Source organism: Etheostoma spectabile, chromosome 4 (genome assembly GCF_008692095.1).
Source record: "Etheostoma spectabile isolate EspeVRDwgs_2016 chromosome 4, UIUC_Espe_1.0, whole genome shotgun sequence".
In the NCBI taxonomy this organism is placed as follows: domain Eukaryota; kingdom Metazoa; phylum Chordata; class Actinopteri; order Perciformes; family Percidae; genus Etheostoma; species Etheostoma spectabile.
In genome coordinates this window covers 27,893,282-27,911,093 of record NC_045736.1, presented here as the reverse complement: position 1 = coordinate 27,911,093, position 17,812 = coordinate 27,893,282, and the positions used below count along the sequence as shown (strand labels likewise).

The 17,812-nt window shown below is 39.5% G+C and overlaps 1 protein-coding gene across 3 annotated transcripts in view; it reads right to left on the bottom strand.

Annotated features, from left to right (window-relative positions):
* Positions 1-59: 59 nt before the first annotated feature.
* mitfa (melanocyte inducing transcription factor a) overlaps positions 60-17,812 on the bottom strand; it is a 20,111-nt gene continuing 2,358 nt past the window's right edge. The window contains exons 2-11 of one of the 3 annotated variants that reach the window (XM_032512644.1): positions 16,012-16,072; positions 15,296-15,545; positions 4,696-4,908; positions 4,508-4,603; positions 4,255-4,363; positions 3,728-3,811; positions 3,304-3,360; positions 2,897-2,972; positions 2,548-2,695; positions 60-1,783 (exon numbers count right to left, since the gene is read on the bottom strand). In XM_032512644.1, the coding sequence (XP_032368535.1) occupies positions 1,382-1,783; positions 2,548-2,695; positions 2,897-2,972; positions 3,304-3,360; positions 3,728-3,811; positions 4,255-4,363; positions 4,508-4,603; positions 4,696-4,908; positions 15,296-15,325 (1,215 nt within the window). In that variant the 5' untranslated portion in view covers positions 15,326-15,545; positions 16,012-16,072 and the 3' untranslated portion in view covers positions 60-1,381. Of the gene's footprint in view, positions 1,784-2,547; positions 2,696-2,896; positions 2,973-3,303; positions 3,361-3,727; positions 3,812-4,254; positions 4,364-4,507; positions 4,604-4,695; positions 4,909-5,702; positions 5,937-15,295; positions 15,826-16,011; positions 16,073-17,812 lie in introns of those variants that run through there. The other 2 variants (XM_032512645.1, XM_032512643.1) reach the window with 2 other exon arrangements.

Here is a 17,812-nt window from a genome sequence, read left to right as displayed (position 1 = left end):
ACACACACACACACACACACACACACACACAATAATTCCAAACTAAATGTTGGCTCTAGACAGTATCTCAAGTGTTTTATTTAGTTACAATATTGGCAAGAGATAACAAACATTAACAAAAATGTTTCATATAGTATCAACCAGTTCTGTCCAAACATCAAAAAGAGGATTTCCCTCTGTATACATCTCCTTAGCTCTGAATTATGCAAGATAGAGATGAAACCAGTAGTTGATCAGTGCCTACAAAGCAATTACATTAATTACCAGCAAATAAACCACATTTTAGTTTATTTATTTGTTAATTTTATTTTACATTAATTATAAAGAAAGTATTATGATGTATCACGCCGGGGCTCATTCAAAAATGCTAAAGCCCATAATCAATATAAGGTAATTTTACCCTATTCACCCAATATTGTCACGGACAAATTGTGTCTTATTTGCCTTTATCATCGTCATTACATTTGTACATACATCATGTTAGAATAAAAATATCATGTTTTTGTGTGCCAATAAAAATAACAAAATAAAATAAGTGTCCCTCAGAGAAAACCAATCTGTAAACCATTGGTATGAATCTCAAAATCTCATTAAACAAAATGACCTCTCACTGGATAAAATAAAGAATATAAAATAAATAAATGATGATGTTAATAATAGAATACCCAGCAATAATAACAATGTGGTCAATGTTTGATTTGTTATTTTCTTCAGAGTACATTAAGAGCATAGGATTTAACAATATACGTACATTTAAATATGTTTAGAAACAATGGTTTGCAATAGTATGCAATACTTGATCCTTTAATATTTAAATACCTTTTTTATATATTTTGTGCACGTACTTGCAATGTAACAATCAGAAGTTTAAGAAATCTCATGTTCATGTCTACAATAACTTCATTGATTTTTCGAGCATTACACAAAACTTCTCACATTTCTTTTGACCAAAACATTTTCACATATGTTTGTTATCTCTTTTGCCATGGACAGTTCAATATAGAGTAAACGTACAGTTTATGGGACAAATATGAAAACCATAGTTTAAAAAAAGACAAAAAATAAACTGTTAAATCCTTCAGTTGGCCAGTCTATGACAGCAGATTTGTCACCTTATTTGTCAACTGCCCATCTATACAGCATCAAGATATTCAAGAATGTAAAAATATTGGGTAATATTGAGGAAATGAAATACCTCAGGCACATAAACATACAGTGTTTGAACATTACAGTTCAGCAATAAATGGGGAGAAGTACAAGGAATGGAATTAAGATAAAAAATAAAGTTCATGATAGAGTTTATTCACTTAGGCATGTGAATTCTTAAAGTCACTGTAAGGTGAGTTTCTCATTGATGGGATGCTATAGATAGAAATGTATGCTAACAGCCATGCTCCTTCTCATCCATGCTAGAGCTGGAACTGTGCCGGCTGCTCCCGTTGTTGGAGCCATCTGGGGACATTGAGGACAGCAGGGGATCACTTGTGGATATTGGCGACAGGGTGTCCCTTACAAATTCCTTCATTTTACAGGTCCTGGAGGTTCCATAGCGTTCAGGATCCCCAGTGTCAGCAGGAATCTGGTCGAAGGTGATGGTGCCGTTGTTGAGGTCCAGTGTGGTCGGAGGTGACATGTCAGGAGCCGAGCTGTGCTGGTAGAGGTCTGCTGGGCAGTCGCCAAGGGCGGGTTCTTGTTTAATGGCTCGGCCGATTAAATCCGATGTGCAGACAGATGAGGATGGAACCACTGTAAGACCATGAGCGCGGGCCTGGATCTCCAACTCCTAGATGATTATGAAAAAACATGATTTAATATGCTTAATGCTTTACTGGGAAAGATTTTTATCTGCAATTCTAGTGGCTCTGTGAGTCCTGTGAGCTAAATGCTAATGTCAGCATGCTAGTGCTGTACGCTCAACTGAGTCACTGTGTAGCAGGTTCATTGTTCATTAGCTAATTAGCATTAAAAGTGCACAAAAAATGTAATGAATTGAAATGGTGACCTGACGTTGATGCTATACTAGTCTCGCTTTGCCAGACCTTCCTCCACAGCGCTGCGGAAGAGGGTCTGGCGAGTCCACGCAAGCATTCCGGGATGTGAGAAAAACGTGCCTTGGTTTCTAATCATTTCTTTAAACCAATCACAATAAGCGCCGAGCAGAGCCACGGTGCCGCTGCAAAATTGCCTCGGGAAGGAACTTGTTTTGGTCGAAACATGGGTACATTCAAAGGTTGTTTTAGTCATCAAAAACTCAGATAGGACAGATTTGTATCTATCTATCTATCTATCTATCTATCTATCTATCTATCTATCTATCTATCTATCTATCTATCTGTCTGGATTTACCCTGCAGAGATCTGAGGAGCAGTTAACCATAGTCTTCAAAAAAGTGAAATCTAGTGATTTGAAACTACCACTACTAACATTAGACCCTTGTAGATGAACAAATAGAAGAATAAAATACCCTTATATGCCAAAACTGTTTGTATAAGTAAAGTAGCATGCAGTTTACTGTAATGTTTCTTCCCCCAAAGATCAATTACCAACCTGTATACGAAGCATTAGATGGCGGTTTCCATGCTCCAGCTTCCTCTGTCTGCACTCCAGCTCCTTGGCTCTCTGTTGCTCCCGCTGTAGCCTCCTGATATAGTCCACTGAGGCTTTGAGAATGGTGCCCTTATTCCAGCGCATGTCTCTGGGGTATACAGGAGACAAAGGTCTACAGTCAGAATCAGCTGACTAGCTGACCAAAACAGCGCCGGATTCTTTACAGCCCTTCTGAGCATATATGGTATTAAACCTTAAAGACACTTGGACGTTTTAAGAGGAGGATGTTAAAAATAATGTTAATGAATAGAAAGAAGGATGCATTCAATAGCAAACAAAACCTACTTACGGATCATTTGACTTGGGTATCAATGTTCCCAGTTCTTTGATACGATCGTTGATGTTGAATCTCCGTCTTCGTTCAACTAGAATTTGTCAAATAGGATAAGTACTTCAGCCTTGTAAACCAAAGACCTTGTCTTTGAAAGTTTAATTACAGGTCATAAAAAACATGAACATGAATTTTAATTCAACAAATACATTTAAAAACATATAACTGATTTTGTTGATAAATGTCCTTACTTTTTGTGAAATTATTCCGAATAATTGGATATACAATTGAAAAGAAAGAACAAGCCTGTAGCGATATTTCACAATGACTGTAACTTAAATTGCCAGATAACTAACTTACATGACCATTGAGACAACCATTAAAATTAAAACACAATTCTGATGATTCTGTCGTGATTGACTCACTTAAGTTGTGGTTGTCTTTCTTCTGCCTCTCTTTAGCAAGGGCACGGACTTCAGCCTCTGGGAAGCAAAGAGAAAAGTGAATGTCAGTGCTTTGAGAAAACACATTTGTTTAATATGGGTCACTAACTAGAATTACATGTTAATATTCAACAGTAAATCTGTTACTTTGCCTGCTAGAGCATTTAAAATCTTTTATTTTAACGTGTTATGCTCGATAATCCCATCCAATAGGATATCACTTATATGCTAAATAAAGCTAAAGTCATGTTGATCAACTGTACAATTACAGTTAATTTGTATTGTGTGCGATTTTGTCATACACAAAACACTTTCTATAGAACAGTTTCTGCAAATCAGATTGAAAACAGCTTTAACAGTTTACAAAACATAATCTTTTTCACTTTCTTCATGGTGCTTTGCTTACCTACTGGAAAGCCCTCTGGCCTTTGATAGTTTTCATACAGGCCACAGGATTCATGCTTGTCCAATACTTGCTTCATGCCAGGAGCTGGAGTAATTATTTGGCAAACAATTGACTTCATAGTATATTGCGCATTGCCAAATTGCACACAATTATCGACAATGGCCTAAGTCATGCTTCACCTTTTACATTCTATTCACTTCCCATTGATTAGGATTAAACATTTGACAGTATAAAACTGTATCAGATCTTAGACAGATTGAACTTACACATTTTTCTCAGTGCGTACTTTATTCACATTTGACTACCAGATCAAGCGAGGTTTACTTGCTAAGAGTCAGTTATTAGTCACAGAAAGTGTACTAAATTGATAGTCAAATAATTTCCCAGTCTGACTTCACAGCACTTATTGTACCCACCTCCATTCACCATCATTAATTCAACGACATGATATCTACAGTACAGTAAATCAACAGTAAAACAGAATAAATACTGATACTGTGTGTGAAAGATGTTTCTCAGTATGTTACCTGTGTATTTTCTCTTAATGTTGGATGGACAGGAGTTGCTGATGGTGAGGCCCGGGAGTGGAAGGCCTTGGTTGCCGTACACATCGAGAAGGTTTTCAGACATAGGGAGCTACAGAGTATTAAAGACAAGACATTATGATGCATGCCTTAAAAAGAACAACTATGTATTTCAGTTAAATTCAATTCAAAGACGTGAATATCAACAGTAATAGTTTTCTATAAACTAATAAAGACTTAAAATGCCAAACATTACCGGGTTGTTCATTTGGAGTCCCGGATCCATAAGTCCAAGAACATCTTCATTGTAACTTGACTCCAAGCTAATAATATCATCAATGACATCATCCATCTGTATGGCACAAAAAATGCATTCAATTAAATAATCACAGTTCATATATGGATGTAATGAAAGCAGAAGTGTTTGGTAATGAGCAGGCGTACCTCTTTCTCACAGTTGGAGCTGAGTGTGAGCAGGGCCATGGGACTGTTGGGGGCGCTGCTGCCGGGCCCGGGTGGCATGCCGTGCTCGGGGGGCTGGCTGGGGCACTGGTTGCCGACTTTACCCACCAGGGTGGTGGACAGATACTGCCTCACCTGCTGCCTCTGAGCCTGCTGGATGTGATACTTGTTGGGATTTTCCAGGTGGGCCTGCACCTAGGAGCAAGAGGTATACATTACATACTGGGATTTTAGATTCATACTTTTATCAAGTCTAGTACACGCTTTCTGTATTATAGATTGGTAAAACAAAATAGTTAGTTCAAATAAAAATAATAAGCATCAAATTGACAAAAAAGGTCTTTTAAAGTTACGACAGTACAATAATAATGAGTAAAACCTGTAAATTCAAAGATATTTTAGATTCAGTTTCATGTTTTCTTCTATTTTTAAACCCTGAGCTCGGTTAACTGTACAAAGTAACTACAAAGAGCCAAGATGTACAGCTGTGTTGCAGTTAAATGACTAATCCCATTGTATCCCATCCCATGTATTATGCAGATCAATGAAAACTGAAAACACCATTTTATAAGCCAACTTCTCAAGGCCGATTGCAGGCTTGCTTTGGAACACTGTACGCTGTCACTGGTCAATTTAGTTTAACCCATAAAAAAACTCTTCACAGAGAGGAGACTATGGAACATTGCAGTTGTGTCAAAGATATATGATCAGTTAAATTTTATGCAGCAATAGATACACTCAGCAACACATACAGCAATATAACAACTTTTTAGCAGGCATTAGCTTCTCTGCCACAGCCTACTGTGTAGTTCCTGTAGTTCCAAGTGTAGATAACACTGTATAGAGGGACAATGGCATTGTCTTATTAAATACAGTCAAAATAAAACCTATTTCAACCACAAGAAAATGTTTAAATATTAGCTTCATCCAGGTTTTAATTCAGTCCATCTGTCTTTTTTTATAAAGACAAAAAAATCAACCCATCTCACCTGATAGTGGCTGTATTCAAGCATTTCCAACATGTTATTTGAGTATTAATTGATATAAATAATCTACATACAGTAGGCTACATAATCCCTTTATCTTGGACAGCCAGCTAGCATGTGCAAATCTGAGAGCGCTCACTTGCCCTGCTTAATTTATCCAAGTGTTCCGGGTCATTAGTTATGCAGTTAAGAAATGGAGGAGGACACCAAAACTCATCCTCCCACTGATGTGTTGTTCCAGTTTAACTATGAATTTATGTCTTTATTGAGCCCATTTGACGTCACCACCTCCGGCTCACAAAGGAGCCTTTTTACTGATTGGCCAGTAGCCTGCGAACTGAAGCTTGCTTCAGGCTAACTAACGTTTAATCTTTAGTTCTGCTCATCTGGTATAAAACATTATTTGTTCTGAGCATCAGGAACACAATTGACCCCATTGTTTTACTGCAAACTAACCATATCAATGCATGAATTTATTATGAAGTTTTGGGAATGGAGTTTAAGTCGTGTATATTTCAAGATATAATTTGTAATATTTCTGCAATAACATCTGAAAACAACTATACGTAAATGTTATATATATTGTTGTGTGCTTACATTATCCCACATGTTTCCAATAATGTTCAAAACCATGGGATTGTGGACCCCAGAAAGAGAAGCTGCTAAATTGTTAGCAGCTACTGGATCCGATATCCATCTAGCTATTATATGTGCCACGTTGACAAGTGGCCCGTGCTAATGTTTGGTTGCGAAACTGAACAACTCAACATGCTATATAGTATGATTGTTTTAACCCCAATTAACAGCGCTGGGCTAACCCTTGATTAAATTTGTCACGTTACATTAGCTGTATAGGTCGTGAACTAATCTACTACTAAATTAGCCAGCTAGTGCAGTCCGGTCCGTCTGCCTCACTGCCCACGGCTGAGAGAATACTGTCAGGATGAGAGCGTGCAACCCCAGCAAAATAAGTCTACCAGCTCCTGGGGGGGTTGGGTTAACATTAAAACAGAAGCAACAAATTACATATTGTACATTTAGCCGTCATTATGCAGTTACATTTGCACGGTTAAGAAAGTGAATAGCTTTGATTTTCAGACTTAATGGCAATGTGTTTTGATTTTGACTCAACATTTTCTTTTGTCCAGATTTGGTCTACTCTATCTGTATCACTCCTGGTGTAAATAGAGCAGCAGTCAAAGAGGTTGTCTCTTCCAAAGTTTTAATAGGCTTTATTTTTGTGAATCAGTTAATCATGGCCAGAGATGCATCACAGAACTGTAGCAATGTTGGAAACAGATTGGTGGGCTTATGGCCCATCATATCACATGGTTCCCTTCAAAAACAGTGTAACGTGCACAATGGCATCCTCATAGAACAGTCAACTTTATCCCAAACAAAAAGGACAACTTGGTTGGCCAGTAGGCTATATGACACTTTAAAGTAAGTCAGCTTGGAAGAATACATCAAGTTTAATGGTGCAATGTAAAGAGGAGTTCAATGGTAGGCAAACAGAACAGAACATTCTGCATGTGCATGTGTTTGCATGTGTTTATAGCTATGTGTGTCATTGAAAAATGGTATAGCAGTTTGGAATCAAGGTGAATACAAGAAAACGGCACCATTATCCAAAGTTCTTAGTTAAGTTTCTCTGTTAAGAACTTTATGCACCAAAGGAAATTTTCTTTTGCCAGCACTTATCCAGACAGACTCTGGGTCTGACTTACCATGTATGAAGGGTTTTTAGTTCATTTAAAACATGCTCCTTCTCAAAATGCACTTAATTTATTGCATGTGGATTAAGTAATATTTTGTGGGTAATTTGTGAAGTACCAGTAAAAGTGCATATTTCTTAGGAGGGGTTGGGGTGAGCGGTCGTGCATAAGCATTAATCAGCCACAAAAAATGGTATTGTTATCCTTTCCCAACTCTCGCTTACAGGTCCTTGATGGCTCGTAGTGGCATAACAACCATGACACACTGTTGTTATACACATTGTGTTGTGGCAACTTCAGTGTTGTGTGTGGATCCAATACTAAGTGTTTTACAGCTCTCTTTACTCTACAAAAAATCTAAATGTTAGAGTGTCTATTAATTGAAAGGAAAATAATTAATCACATTTGGGAGTACAATGGGAATAAAAGGGGATTAACCGAGCATGGACAAAACCAATCATTTCACTTTCATTTTGTACAATCATGGGAAAATTCACAAAGAATGCTTTGTGGCCGCTTATAGCAATAACACATTAGATATGATATATTTGACCAAATTTAGCTAAATATTTTCAAGCACACAAGTCAAATTTGACAAGATCTACAGTATAACATCAAATACCTGTTCTGGACAAATTGCATTTAAGGGTTAAAGAGACAATGTCTGTTTCAAAGTCATCAGCTGTCATCTCTGTTTTTTCCAAATGTTTATTTAGGGCATTTTAATCATAATGACTTATTTGTCCAAGTCTCACAGCTGCGTAGGATAAGTTGTGAGCATGCTTTGTACCACCAACAAAAAATGTGTAGCTTTTTAGGCTGTGACTAATACGCCACAGAGGAATAAAATCGACACCACACCAAATTCTTTTGCAATTTGGACTTTGGATAATTTATGAAAACTGTTATGAATGCACTCCACTGAAGTACATAAAATGTTTTGGTCTAAGGAATACTGAACCATCAATGATTCACACATATTTTTGTCACCATTGTCGATGATGTAAATCTGTACAAGCAGAGCACACATGGACTGAGCTGCAAGCTAAGTTTTTATCACGATGTTAAATAGTAAACCAACCCCCGGGATCAAACATGTATCTCAGAAATTAAGCTGCTTCTCAGGATCCTCACATGTGATGAAGCACTATCAATCGTGCAGCTAATGAATGCAAACGTCTGCTGCCACGTCTTGTGTAACGCTGGTGGCACAAAGAGCATCGAGTCTTTCTCTGGATTAGAAACTCACTAGGAGTTGGAGAGGTGAACACAAACAGAGGAAGTGCCCTCTGGCTGGACAGAGCCTCGTATCATAAAACAGAGAAAGCATTCTTTGCAAACTCATAGTAGAGCGTTTCTTTGTCTTCCCTCCGCACTGTGGCCTTTTCCTTTAGCCAAACCTTTGGCATTGAGAAGAAACTATTAACAAGGGATGTATTTCATTTATCCCTACAGCAAGCATGGCTCTCACTTTATTCATAGACTCTTTGTGACACAGAGGTTTATTACCTTCTAAAGGAGAGCACATGGGTATGTGTTTTAGACGCCTTGAGGACCAGTAACATTTGGAGAGATAGTCGTCACTACTTGACCCCCTGAAAAGAAACAGATCCATTCATTTCTCTCAGCCAGCTCTAATCTGTTTCATACTGCTTTGGTAACCAGCCACACTTGGGGGCATTTTGTCAAAGGAGGATGCTAAGCATTTAGCGGGAGCTGAAAGTTAAGGAAATAACTACACTAGAGCTAAGTCTTTGATTTCAAATCACATCAACGGCAACTTATAAAGTGCAAAGTGGATGAGTGACTAGATTAGTACCACTAATATCCCTTTGTTTCTGGTGAAACAGAGGGATATTTAAATATTACCCTTTAATGACTTGTATTCTTATCTTCTATTAATGATAAGATAAGAATCCTTATCTATCTACAAATTGCAGGAATGTTTGTTTGTAAGTGTGTGTGTGTGTGTGTGTGTGTTATGCACATATCTTTTGAACCGTTTGTCTGATGGATTTGAAACTTGACATGTGTCATGCTACGCGCACGAGTAAGTGCAGTGCCAAGTGACGTTGTTTGGATTAGAAATGCAAAAGATATCGTTAAATAAGTATCTGTAAAAGAAGCACACGTTGGCTTTTTCCATTCTAGCCGCTGGCCTCGCCCCCTCTCACAGTGCACACTGACTGAGCATACCAGTGACAGAAAGCAGAAGAGCTCTGGCAACTACAATGTGAAATACTACGGAGCCCCGGAGGTGACATGGAGAAGAGAAAAAAAAACATGTACACTTTTGCAAGATCTTGACTTTGTTTTGCGAGATATTGAGTTTTATTTGCGAGATCTCGCAAATCCAACAAACAATAAGGATGACCTAGCTAGCTAGTAGCACAACATGATTACATCAAAACAAGGGTTAAGTTTAAATTGTTTGACAGACAGGAAGCCAGTGTTGATTGTAGAACTGGACTAATGTGATCCACTCTCCCGGTCAAACAGCAGCGCTCTGAATCAGCCGCAGCAGTCTGATCTGACACCTGTAAAGACCATGTCCTGACATGTACAATAAGTCCTCTAATCCTTGATATATTCTAAAGGTAATAGTAGGCCGTTTTTGTCTTAATGTTGATTATGGAATTTGTTAATGGCATTAATGTGAGCCATTACCATTTAGAGGTAAGTACCAATTTCCAGACCGATCTCTACAGAGCACCTATTAATTTGACTGTCACGGTTACTCTGCTATTACAACGGGTAGATCAGTAGGCAACAAGTTGAAAGGGATTTTAGCCATTTAGTGTTCTCGGGATTTGATTTTTAAGATAATGGACACCAAATACTGCTCTACCTGGTGTTTAAAGTTTTGCCACTGTTCCAGCTTTTATTTTAAGTCAAAGGTTCAGTAGGGTCTAACAGGATGACCCTTCACTTCCAGGTAAAACTGATGTAGTTGTATAATTCCTCTTGCAAATCATCTGTGCCTGTGCACTTTTAAAGGGAGCGCTAATAAATGATTGTGTGCTCTTAAATCTTCGGTTGTCAATACTTCCATCAGATATCCCTAAGACGACAGGGTAGGAGAGACTGATGAGGCCAACCTTTTTTAAAGGTTGTATTTTTTGGCTTTTATTGCCTTCATTTATAGGACAGATTAAGAAAGGAAAGGGAGGGGGATGGACATGCAACAATGGGCCGCAGGTTGGAGCCAAACCCCTGAATCCTCTGTACATGGGGCGCACGCTCAACCAGGTGAGCAACCCAGGCGCCCTGATGAGGCAAACTTTTGTTGACCTAGCTGGCCTTATCAGTCTTGATCCCACCTAGGATATGAGAGAGCTGTTTTCTATTTTTGTCATCATCCTTATCCGCAAGGTTGGAGTTACAAAATGTGCTTGTTTAGGGTGGAAGCAGACAATGTAGTAGTGACTAGGGGTAAATTTGATGGCACCGTTCACCAGCACTTCCATTTTATTAGAGAATCCCAAAAAGGAGGAGGCAGGGGAGAGGCGGTAGAGTAACATTTTCAAGAGATTAGGAGAGTGATCCATGAGCTGGTTGTTAACATGCGACATTTAGGCTGTGATAATAGAAGTTAATATTAGTTAAACAAGGGCTGCATGAACTGAGTTCCGACATTGCTTGGAGGAAGTAGATTTAACTCTCTTGTCTAATGCTCTTAGTAGCAATTCTCATGGAACAGCTACAGCAGACGGGTTACTCCATCAAGAGGAGGAGCCTGGAACAAAGAGATGTCTTCTCTGCTCTTACCCTGAGGGTAACATTAGCAAGAACTTAACATCCTCTTCTAAGAATGAAGCACATTGTCCGGTCTGTATGGGATTATGAACATGCACTTGCTTAAGTGACAAACAATGAAGCTCAATTTAGCAGCAACATAAACACACAGAGCCTTGTTATGTTGCCTGGTGAGGGGCTATGCAATCAGCTAAGTTTTCTGAGCTAAACAGTAAAACAGTCACATAAGATACTGTGTGTTCACTGAGCAGCAAGGGCAAAGATCACAACGTCAAGCAAATCCATATTTTGCAGATGAAGTGAAGTATTTTGGAATGTGTGCAGACATGTCCTACTTTTTTGAAAATCTTATCTTGGAGAATCCAATAGCTACTAGAAAATGAGAACAGAGCTCTAGGTATACTCTGATGAGTTTAATAAACAAAAGGCTCTCTTAGCCAAGTTTTAGACCTCAGAGTCTACCCCGAATAATCAAAGAGCACAAAGATGTAGCATTATTCAGCTCAATGTGCCTGGAGTTGGAGGAAAAGGTCAGTGTAAGCCACGAATGTCTGCACGTGGAGTTGAATCTGATGATTTTTAAAAGTCAGGGATGTTCTGGGCTATTAGATAATAGGATTGTCTTCGATCCCATTCTTTAAGTAATTTAAAGACACAATTCAGGAGGTCCATTTAGATGATAGATCAGTTCTATGATCTGAGTTTTTAGAATCAGAAAACTGGCTCTAAAAACTGTCCACTGTGTACACAAACAACAACCCCAAATACAAAAACTAGACACTTCCTTCCTTACCACAAGAGATTAGGCTACATGCACAGCCATGCAATCATTAGGCTACCTGTCATCTGTTGTGAAATATAACTGTAATAATCAATGGTATCTGTCATCTTTACTTAACTACTGTGCAGTACATACTGTCACGGTTGCAAAAAAGACATAACTGCATAACAGTTTTAATTCAATATTTTCATTATAAATGGCCTTTTTCACTCACAGCTTTTGCCTGTTAAAAATAGCTTACAATATGTTCTTTTCTGCCGCAAGGGGTCTCTAAATCGAAAAAGTGGATGTAAACAGACTTTTGATAACGTCGTGTTGTGTTGTCGTATGATCGTGACAGTTTTAATCTTCAATTGTTAATTACCGATGGATTTCAGCCCGATGTGCCAGCTCCTGGGGTCTAATATGGTCGGTTCCCTAACAGATCATTATTTTATTGCCGTTAGCATCGTTATAGTCTATATCCATGACATTGCACGTCCGGAGTTGCTGTAGTTCTGCCAGAAATTACGCTGGATGTCACTCTTTTTGGATGTCCCGCTTTCTTTGTGTTAAAATTGTGGTTTTATGAGGACTATGGTGAACTGATCCTCAGATCTCTGCAGGGTAAATCCAGACAGCTAGCTAGACTGTCTGTCCAATCTAATTTTTCTTTAGCACGACTTGAACAACCTTTGAAGGTACACATGTTCCACCAAAACAAGTTCCTTCCCGAGGCTACATTGTAGCCCCATCGTGGCTCAGCTCAGCACTAAGCGCCCACCAAGACAACTGTGATTGATCTAAAGATGCCAATAAACCAGAGCACGTTTTTCTCCCATCCCAGATTGCTTTGTGGCCTAGCCAAACCCTACTCTGCAGCGCTGTAGAGGAAAGGTCTAGCAAAGCGAGACTAGCGTTGTTAGCAGCAGGCGCTGGAGTTGGTGCTGGCTGGCTAAACTAACATTAGATTAGTAATCTATCTATACAGCTAACATTACGTGTTGAATTTAATTGTGGGGTAGCCCGGTGGTGTTGGTCAAAACACTCATTCTAAAAATAACTTAAGAAGTGTGTTGAACATTGTTATAACCTTATAATGTCACAGTACGGTTTAGTCACCAACATCAACTTTAAAAATACTGGCCATAGCAACTGTGACATCGGCCATTGGTTTGTGGACTGCTGTTTTGAAGACTTGAGCTTGGCGATAGGCCAAAGGGCTTCGCCATCTTGATGTGGCCAAGCCATGGTTGTTTATGGTTGCAATGGCGTCGCGCTAAGCTAAACACTAAAGGTGGAAAGTTGTCAACCCCACAAAGCTAGTCATCACAACATGAGATTTACTGGCAGGTAAACAGACCTCTGCCACCATTTATCTGCATGTACGGCAGTAAAGAAAATCGTCAAACTTTCCCTTAAGTTACCAGTTAATGCTAGGGGTAGCAAGCTAGCTTGGCTGACATAATGCTGAATAAAACATTTTTAGGTGACCAAATTTCCAAGTTCCAATTAACTAACTAATTTGATGTAGTGCAAAAGACCAAAAGATGAAAGATGAAAACATGGACAACACCCAAAAACAAGTTCACAGCTATTTTAATGTGCACTGTGCCATGGATACGCACTGCTAAGCCTCTGTCATGATTGACAGGTCGGCGTTTAGCCACGCTCCTGAAGCAGCCCCTGTTTTATCGTCATATTAAAATAAATGGGATCATAATTTACAAAATTAACATAATGCTGTAGGCTATTGAAGAAGACTTGAAAGTAGTGATTAAGACCATAAACTCTTTATGAAAATGTTTAATAATTGGTAATAAGTGAGAAGTAGGGTCATTTTCCTGTAGACTTCTATAAAAAAAAGGCTTCTTTTTGCAGCCAGTGTAGTCGCCCCCTGCTGGAAATAAGACAGAATGCAAGTTATGGTTCTGCATTGCCTTCCCTTCTTAGATCCAGAAGCTTTGTCCATAATTATTACAGTCTATGGTCACCAAACATTAGCATGAGTCTCTTTTCAGCATAGCACAGTACGTTGGATTAATAGCTGATTGGACTGTGTGGGTGTGGTTAGACTGATTGAGTGACATCTTCCTGAGTCCCCTGTAAGTGCTGTTGCACTGGTTAGGGCGGGACAAATCAACACTTTATCATTCTTATCGGTAGAAAGAATTTGTGACCTTTCCATCAAAGCTCCGGCACAGCTTCAACCTGAGTAAAGTCTAATCAGCCAGAATAACTGAAATCACCTGTGTGAGTGTTCAGAGGCTGGCAGGTATAATGGCTAATGCGGCTTTAATACTAACACAGTACTGCTGTGACTGATGTTTGCTTATTTTCACCATGCCATAGTGTTTTCCATAAATGAACTCAAGATTCAAATAAGTATTTGTTGCTGACTTATGAGTTGAGTGTGTGATAAAACTCTACTTGCCTTTGTCTTGATCCCTGAACTGGTTTTTCACTTAATTCTGACTTGGGTCAGAGGTAACCTGGCTAATTAAAGGTCCCCTCCCCTTTTGGACAACCTCATCTGAGCTTCATGTTTTCACTTTCATGGTCCAGCAGCTCTGCCTGGTTCTTCTAAGCTAATTTTACCTTGCCCGCACGGCTTTGGGGGGGTCTTTGATAATCCACAGACAGTTTAGCTTCAAACTGTCAAGAAGTGTTTTGCCCAGGAAACTGGGATGGTCGTTTGGACTCACTATGAAAATAAGTATGAGAAAAAAGTTCCTCCAAATTGTTCCCACAAATATTTGTCTTGCTTCATCAAGAGCAAACCTTATTTAGACCAACTTGCAAAAATTGACTAAATTATATCACATGCAAATCTGTGATAATTGGCAAATATGGAAGGCAAGTAAGTATCAAGTGTCTAACAGTTGGACTTTTCTATCACTGACATGTTGAAATTCCTGAGGGAGTAAAGGATAAGGATAAGGATAAGAGCAGTGTACTTCTCTTTTTTTTTGGTTATATTCTCACGTTATCAGGGTCCACTTGGTCATACCAGAAATGAAATGAATGAAAATATGTCAGTGTAGTGGAGCAAATAGGATTAAATGTGTTCAATGCCAAATGTCTGAAACCAGGAATTCGGTGAAGAGATAATCCCCCCTATGGATTTATCACAGTCCACTCTTAGAGAATATTTGTTTCTCAGGAGCTGACGGAGATGTAGCCAACGTTCATTATCATGTTGAATTTGTAATTTAAAGAAGTGGAAAATGTAAAACTCAGTTTGGAATAGGTTAAATCAAGGCTCCACATGAGAGTATCCACCATCATGTCACCTAGAGAACATTGACACATTTCACATTACGACTAACCCTCATACATGTATGCCAGTGTATTGGCCGGCTTACCTTTAGCACTTCCATGGGTGCTTGGCTCATAGCAGGCCCGTTCCGAGGAGGCGTGATATGGACTATGGAGGTGTGTTGGGTGCCGTGGTGCAAAAGGTCCCTGGTCCTCCTCTCTCAGTTCTCCCTGCGCTCTTGACCCTGGCTATTGGCAAACAGCGGCTGGTCGCGGAGCCAGACCTGTGACATCATGGCTGGTAGAGGGTGGAAACTCTGGAGGTGCTTGCAGACTCCATGATGGTCTGGGGGAGCTCTGAAGACCCCAGCCCACCCAAGGGCAGAGACAGGAGGGAGGAGTTTAACAGGCCAGACAAAAAAACATGCTTGTGTGTAAGTGCAAGGCCAGTGGCATGTGTCTGAGTCAGTGAGCAACATGAGGTATTGTAGTGGAGTACAATATGATGATTTAGAGAGAGGGATGCCAGAAATTCTTTCACTGAGAATATGTTATTGTTCTTTGAATGAGGGTAAAAGATGCAATTTGTTTCAGGGAGGTTATGCAATATTAAAAACAATTGCCAAACATCAACACTGTGCTGTCTTATTAAATTTAAGTGATTAAACAGTTTAATAATATAAAACATTTTGCTGTAGAACATGATTATATTATCTTGGCCACAGCAGGAAAAAGCTATAAACATCTCTAAAATTGATGAACAATTGCTTGTTCCCACAACAAGCAGACATGGTGTAATATGTAATGTCGCGTTTGTGTTCACCTGTTGGGTTTAAATCCATTATTCACTCGCCTCTTGGTTCGGATTTGGTCTCCAGTAGATTCTGTTGGGACATATTTGGCTCAATGATCCATCGTGTTCACCAGGTAGGTCCTGATGCTACTTTGCTAACATTCACTGGGAAGGTAGTACAGTGGCTTTTTCCAACTTTTCTTTTTCAAACGACACTGTTGCAAGTGATGGAACCAGAACTTTGAAACTTTGGGATGAAAAGCCAAGACTCCTTTCACACACATAGTCATTTGATTCATTGTTGAATATAGGAATATTGATTAGAAAAACTTTAAGTCATATTATGGTTGTCTTGGCTCCTAATTGCCCCAATTCTATTTGAAAGGAAAGCCAAATCCCTAGCTTAACTGAGGCATTTCACCAATAGTTAATTTAGTTAATTAGCCCACCATCAGTGGACAAATCTGTTTGGTAAGATTATTAGGCCTACACTTGGTTTACCCTCTATGCTCTGCCAGCTAAGAGTACGATTTGGGGGTAAGCCGGTGTGAATATGAGCCACCTGACTGAAAAACTGGTCTGTTGTGAGGTCTGAGGCAGTACCTGGGCCCTTTTGAAAGCACAAGGCATCTAATCACTTCCCAACTTTAGTCATTAGCAACAATACACTTTCACTACTACTTTCACTACTAGGCTACTCTCCACCTGTCCACTCCTTGTTCACCCTTTCAAATCTGCAGCACATTTAAGTAGACAGCGCCTGCACATCCCAAACCAAAATGGATCTGGCAGTGCACATGCTGTCGGGATGAGGCATTCCCCGGGAAAATGATCCTTTTGATAAAACCACTTCAAATCCTCTCAGCCTGTGCAGCTGTGTGATAATCGCACTAATTAGGCTGACATGTCAAATCTAGCCCTAGTCTGTAGCTATCTTTTTTTTCTTTTTACATAAGAATATCCTAATTAGTTCATAGACATCTGCACCTTGTTTCATCTTAAAATTGTGAAGATTATTTGGCGTCCTTTTTGTGATTTGTGCTATTTAACCTACGTAAATCCTATCCAATCCCAGATTTGAGGGAACCTTTTCATTCAAAAGTTATCTGAGTACTATTTTTCTGGATACTAATTTAATTTTCAGTGTTTGTCCAGATGTCCTGGCATTTGACGTTCATGGACTCATTGACTGATTTGTTCAAAGCACTTGGTATTTTCACAGATTAAGCAAACAATGTATGAAGTATTTATTAGTGAGCATCAGAGGTAGGACTACTGGTTGGTGGACAACGTACGGTCCCACACTGAACTCCACACACAGTTCAACGGTCATTTTTCACAAGAAAGGGAGCTGGTGTCCTGTCCCCTTTCATTTGACAGTGATAAAGTCCCCCTGGTTGCGCAAATAAAAGCGATTAAGCTCCAGTATGACCCTGATTACTACCTCCACACTGGACAACTACGGCTTACTAATGGAATCATGCGAAGGCATAGAGGATGCGTGTCTTGTTTGGCTGCAGGTGTGTGTGTGTGAAACAAACTTGTTCTTGGATAAATTACAAGTCACGTTCCAGATCACAGTGCAATGTGCTCTCTCGCATCACACAGCGGCGAGTCAGCGCCCTTGACTTTTTCAACACTTTTTGCGATAGCCTACATTTGGTGCAAAACTAATTAGTAGGCTACCTGTGGACCTCTGAGCCAGCAGGACGGCCGGGGACAGCAGGGTTTCTATCGCCAGATGAGAGACAACTCTGTCCGGCTTATTTATGCAGCATGAAAGCTAGCGTTAGCTAACTAGCAGCCAGCCCGCTTCTAAATACTGTAAATA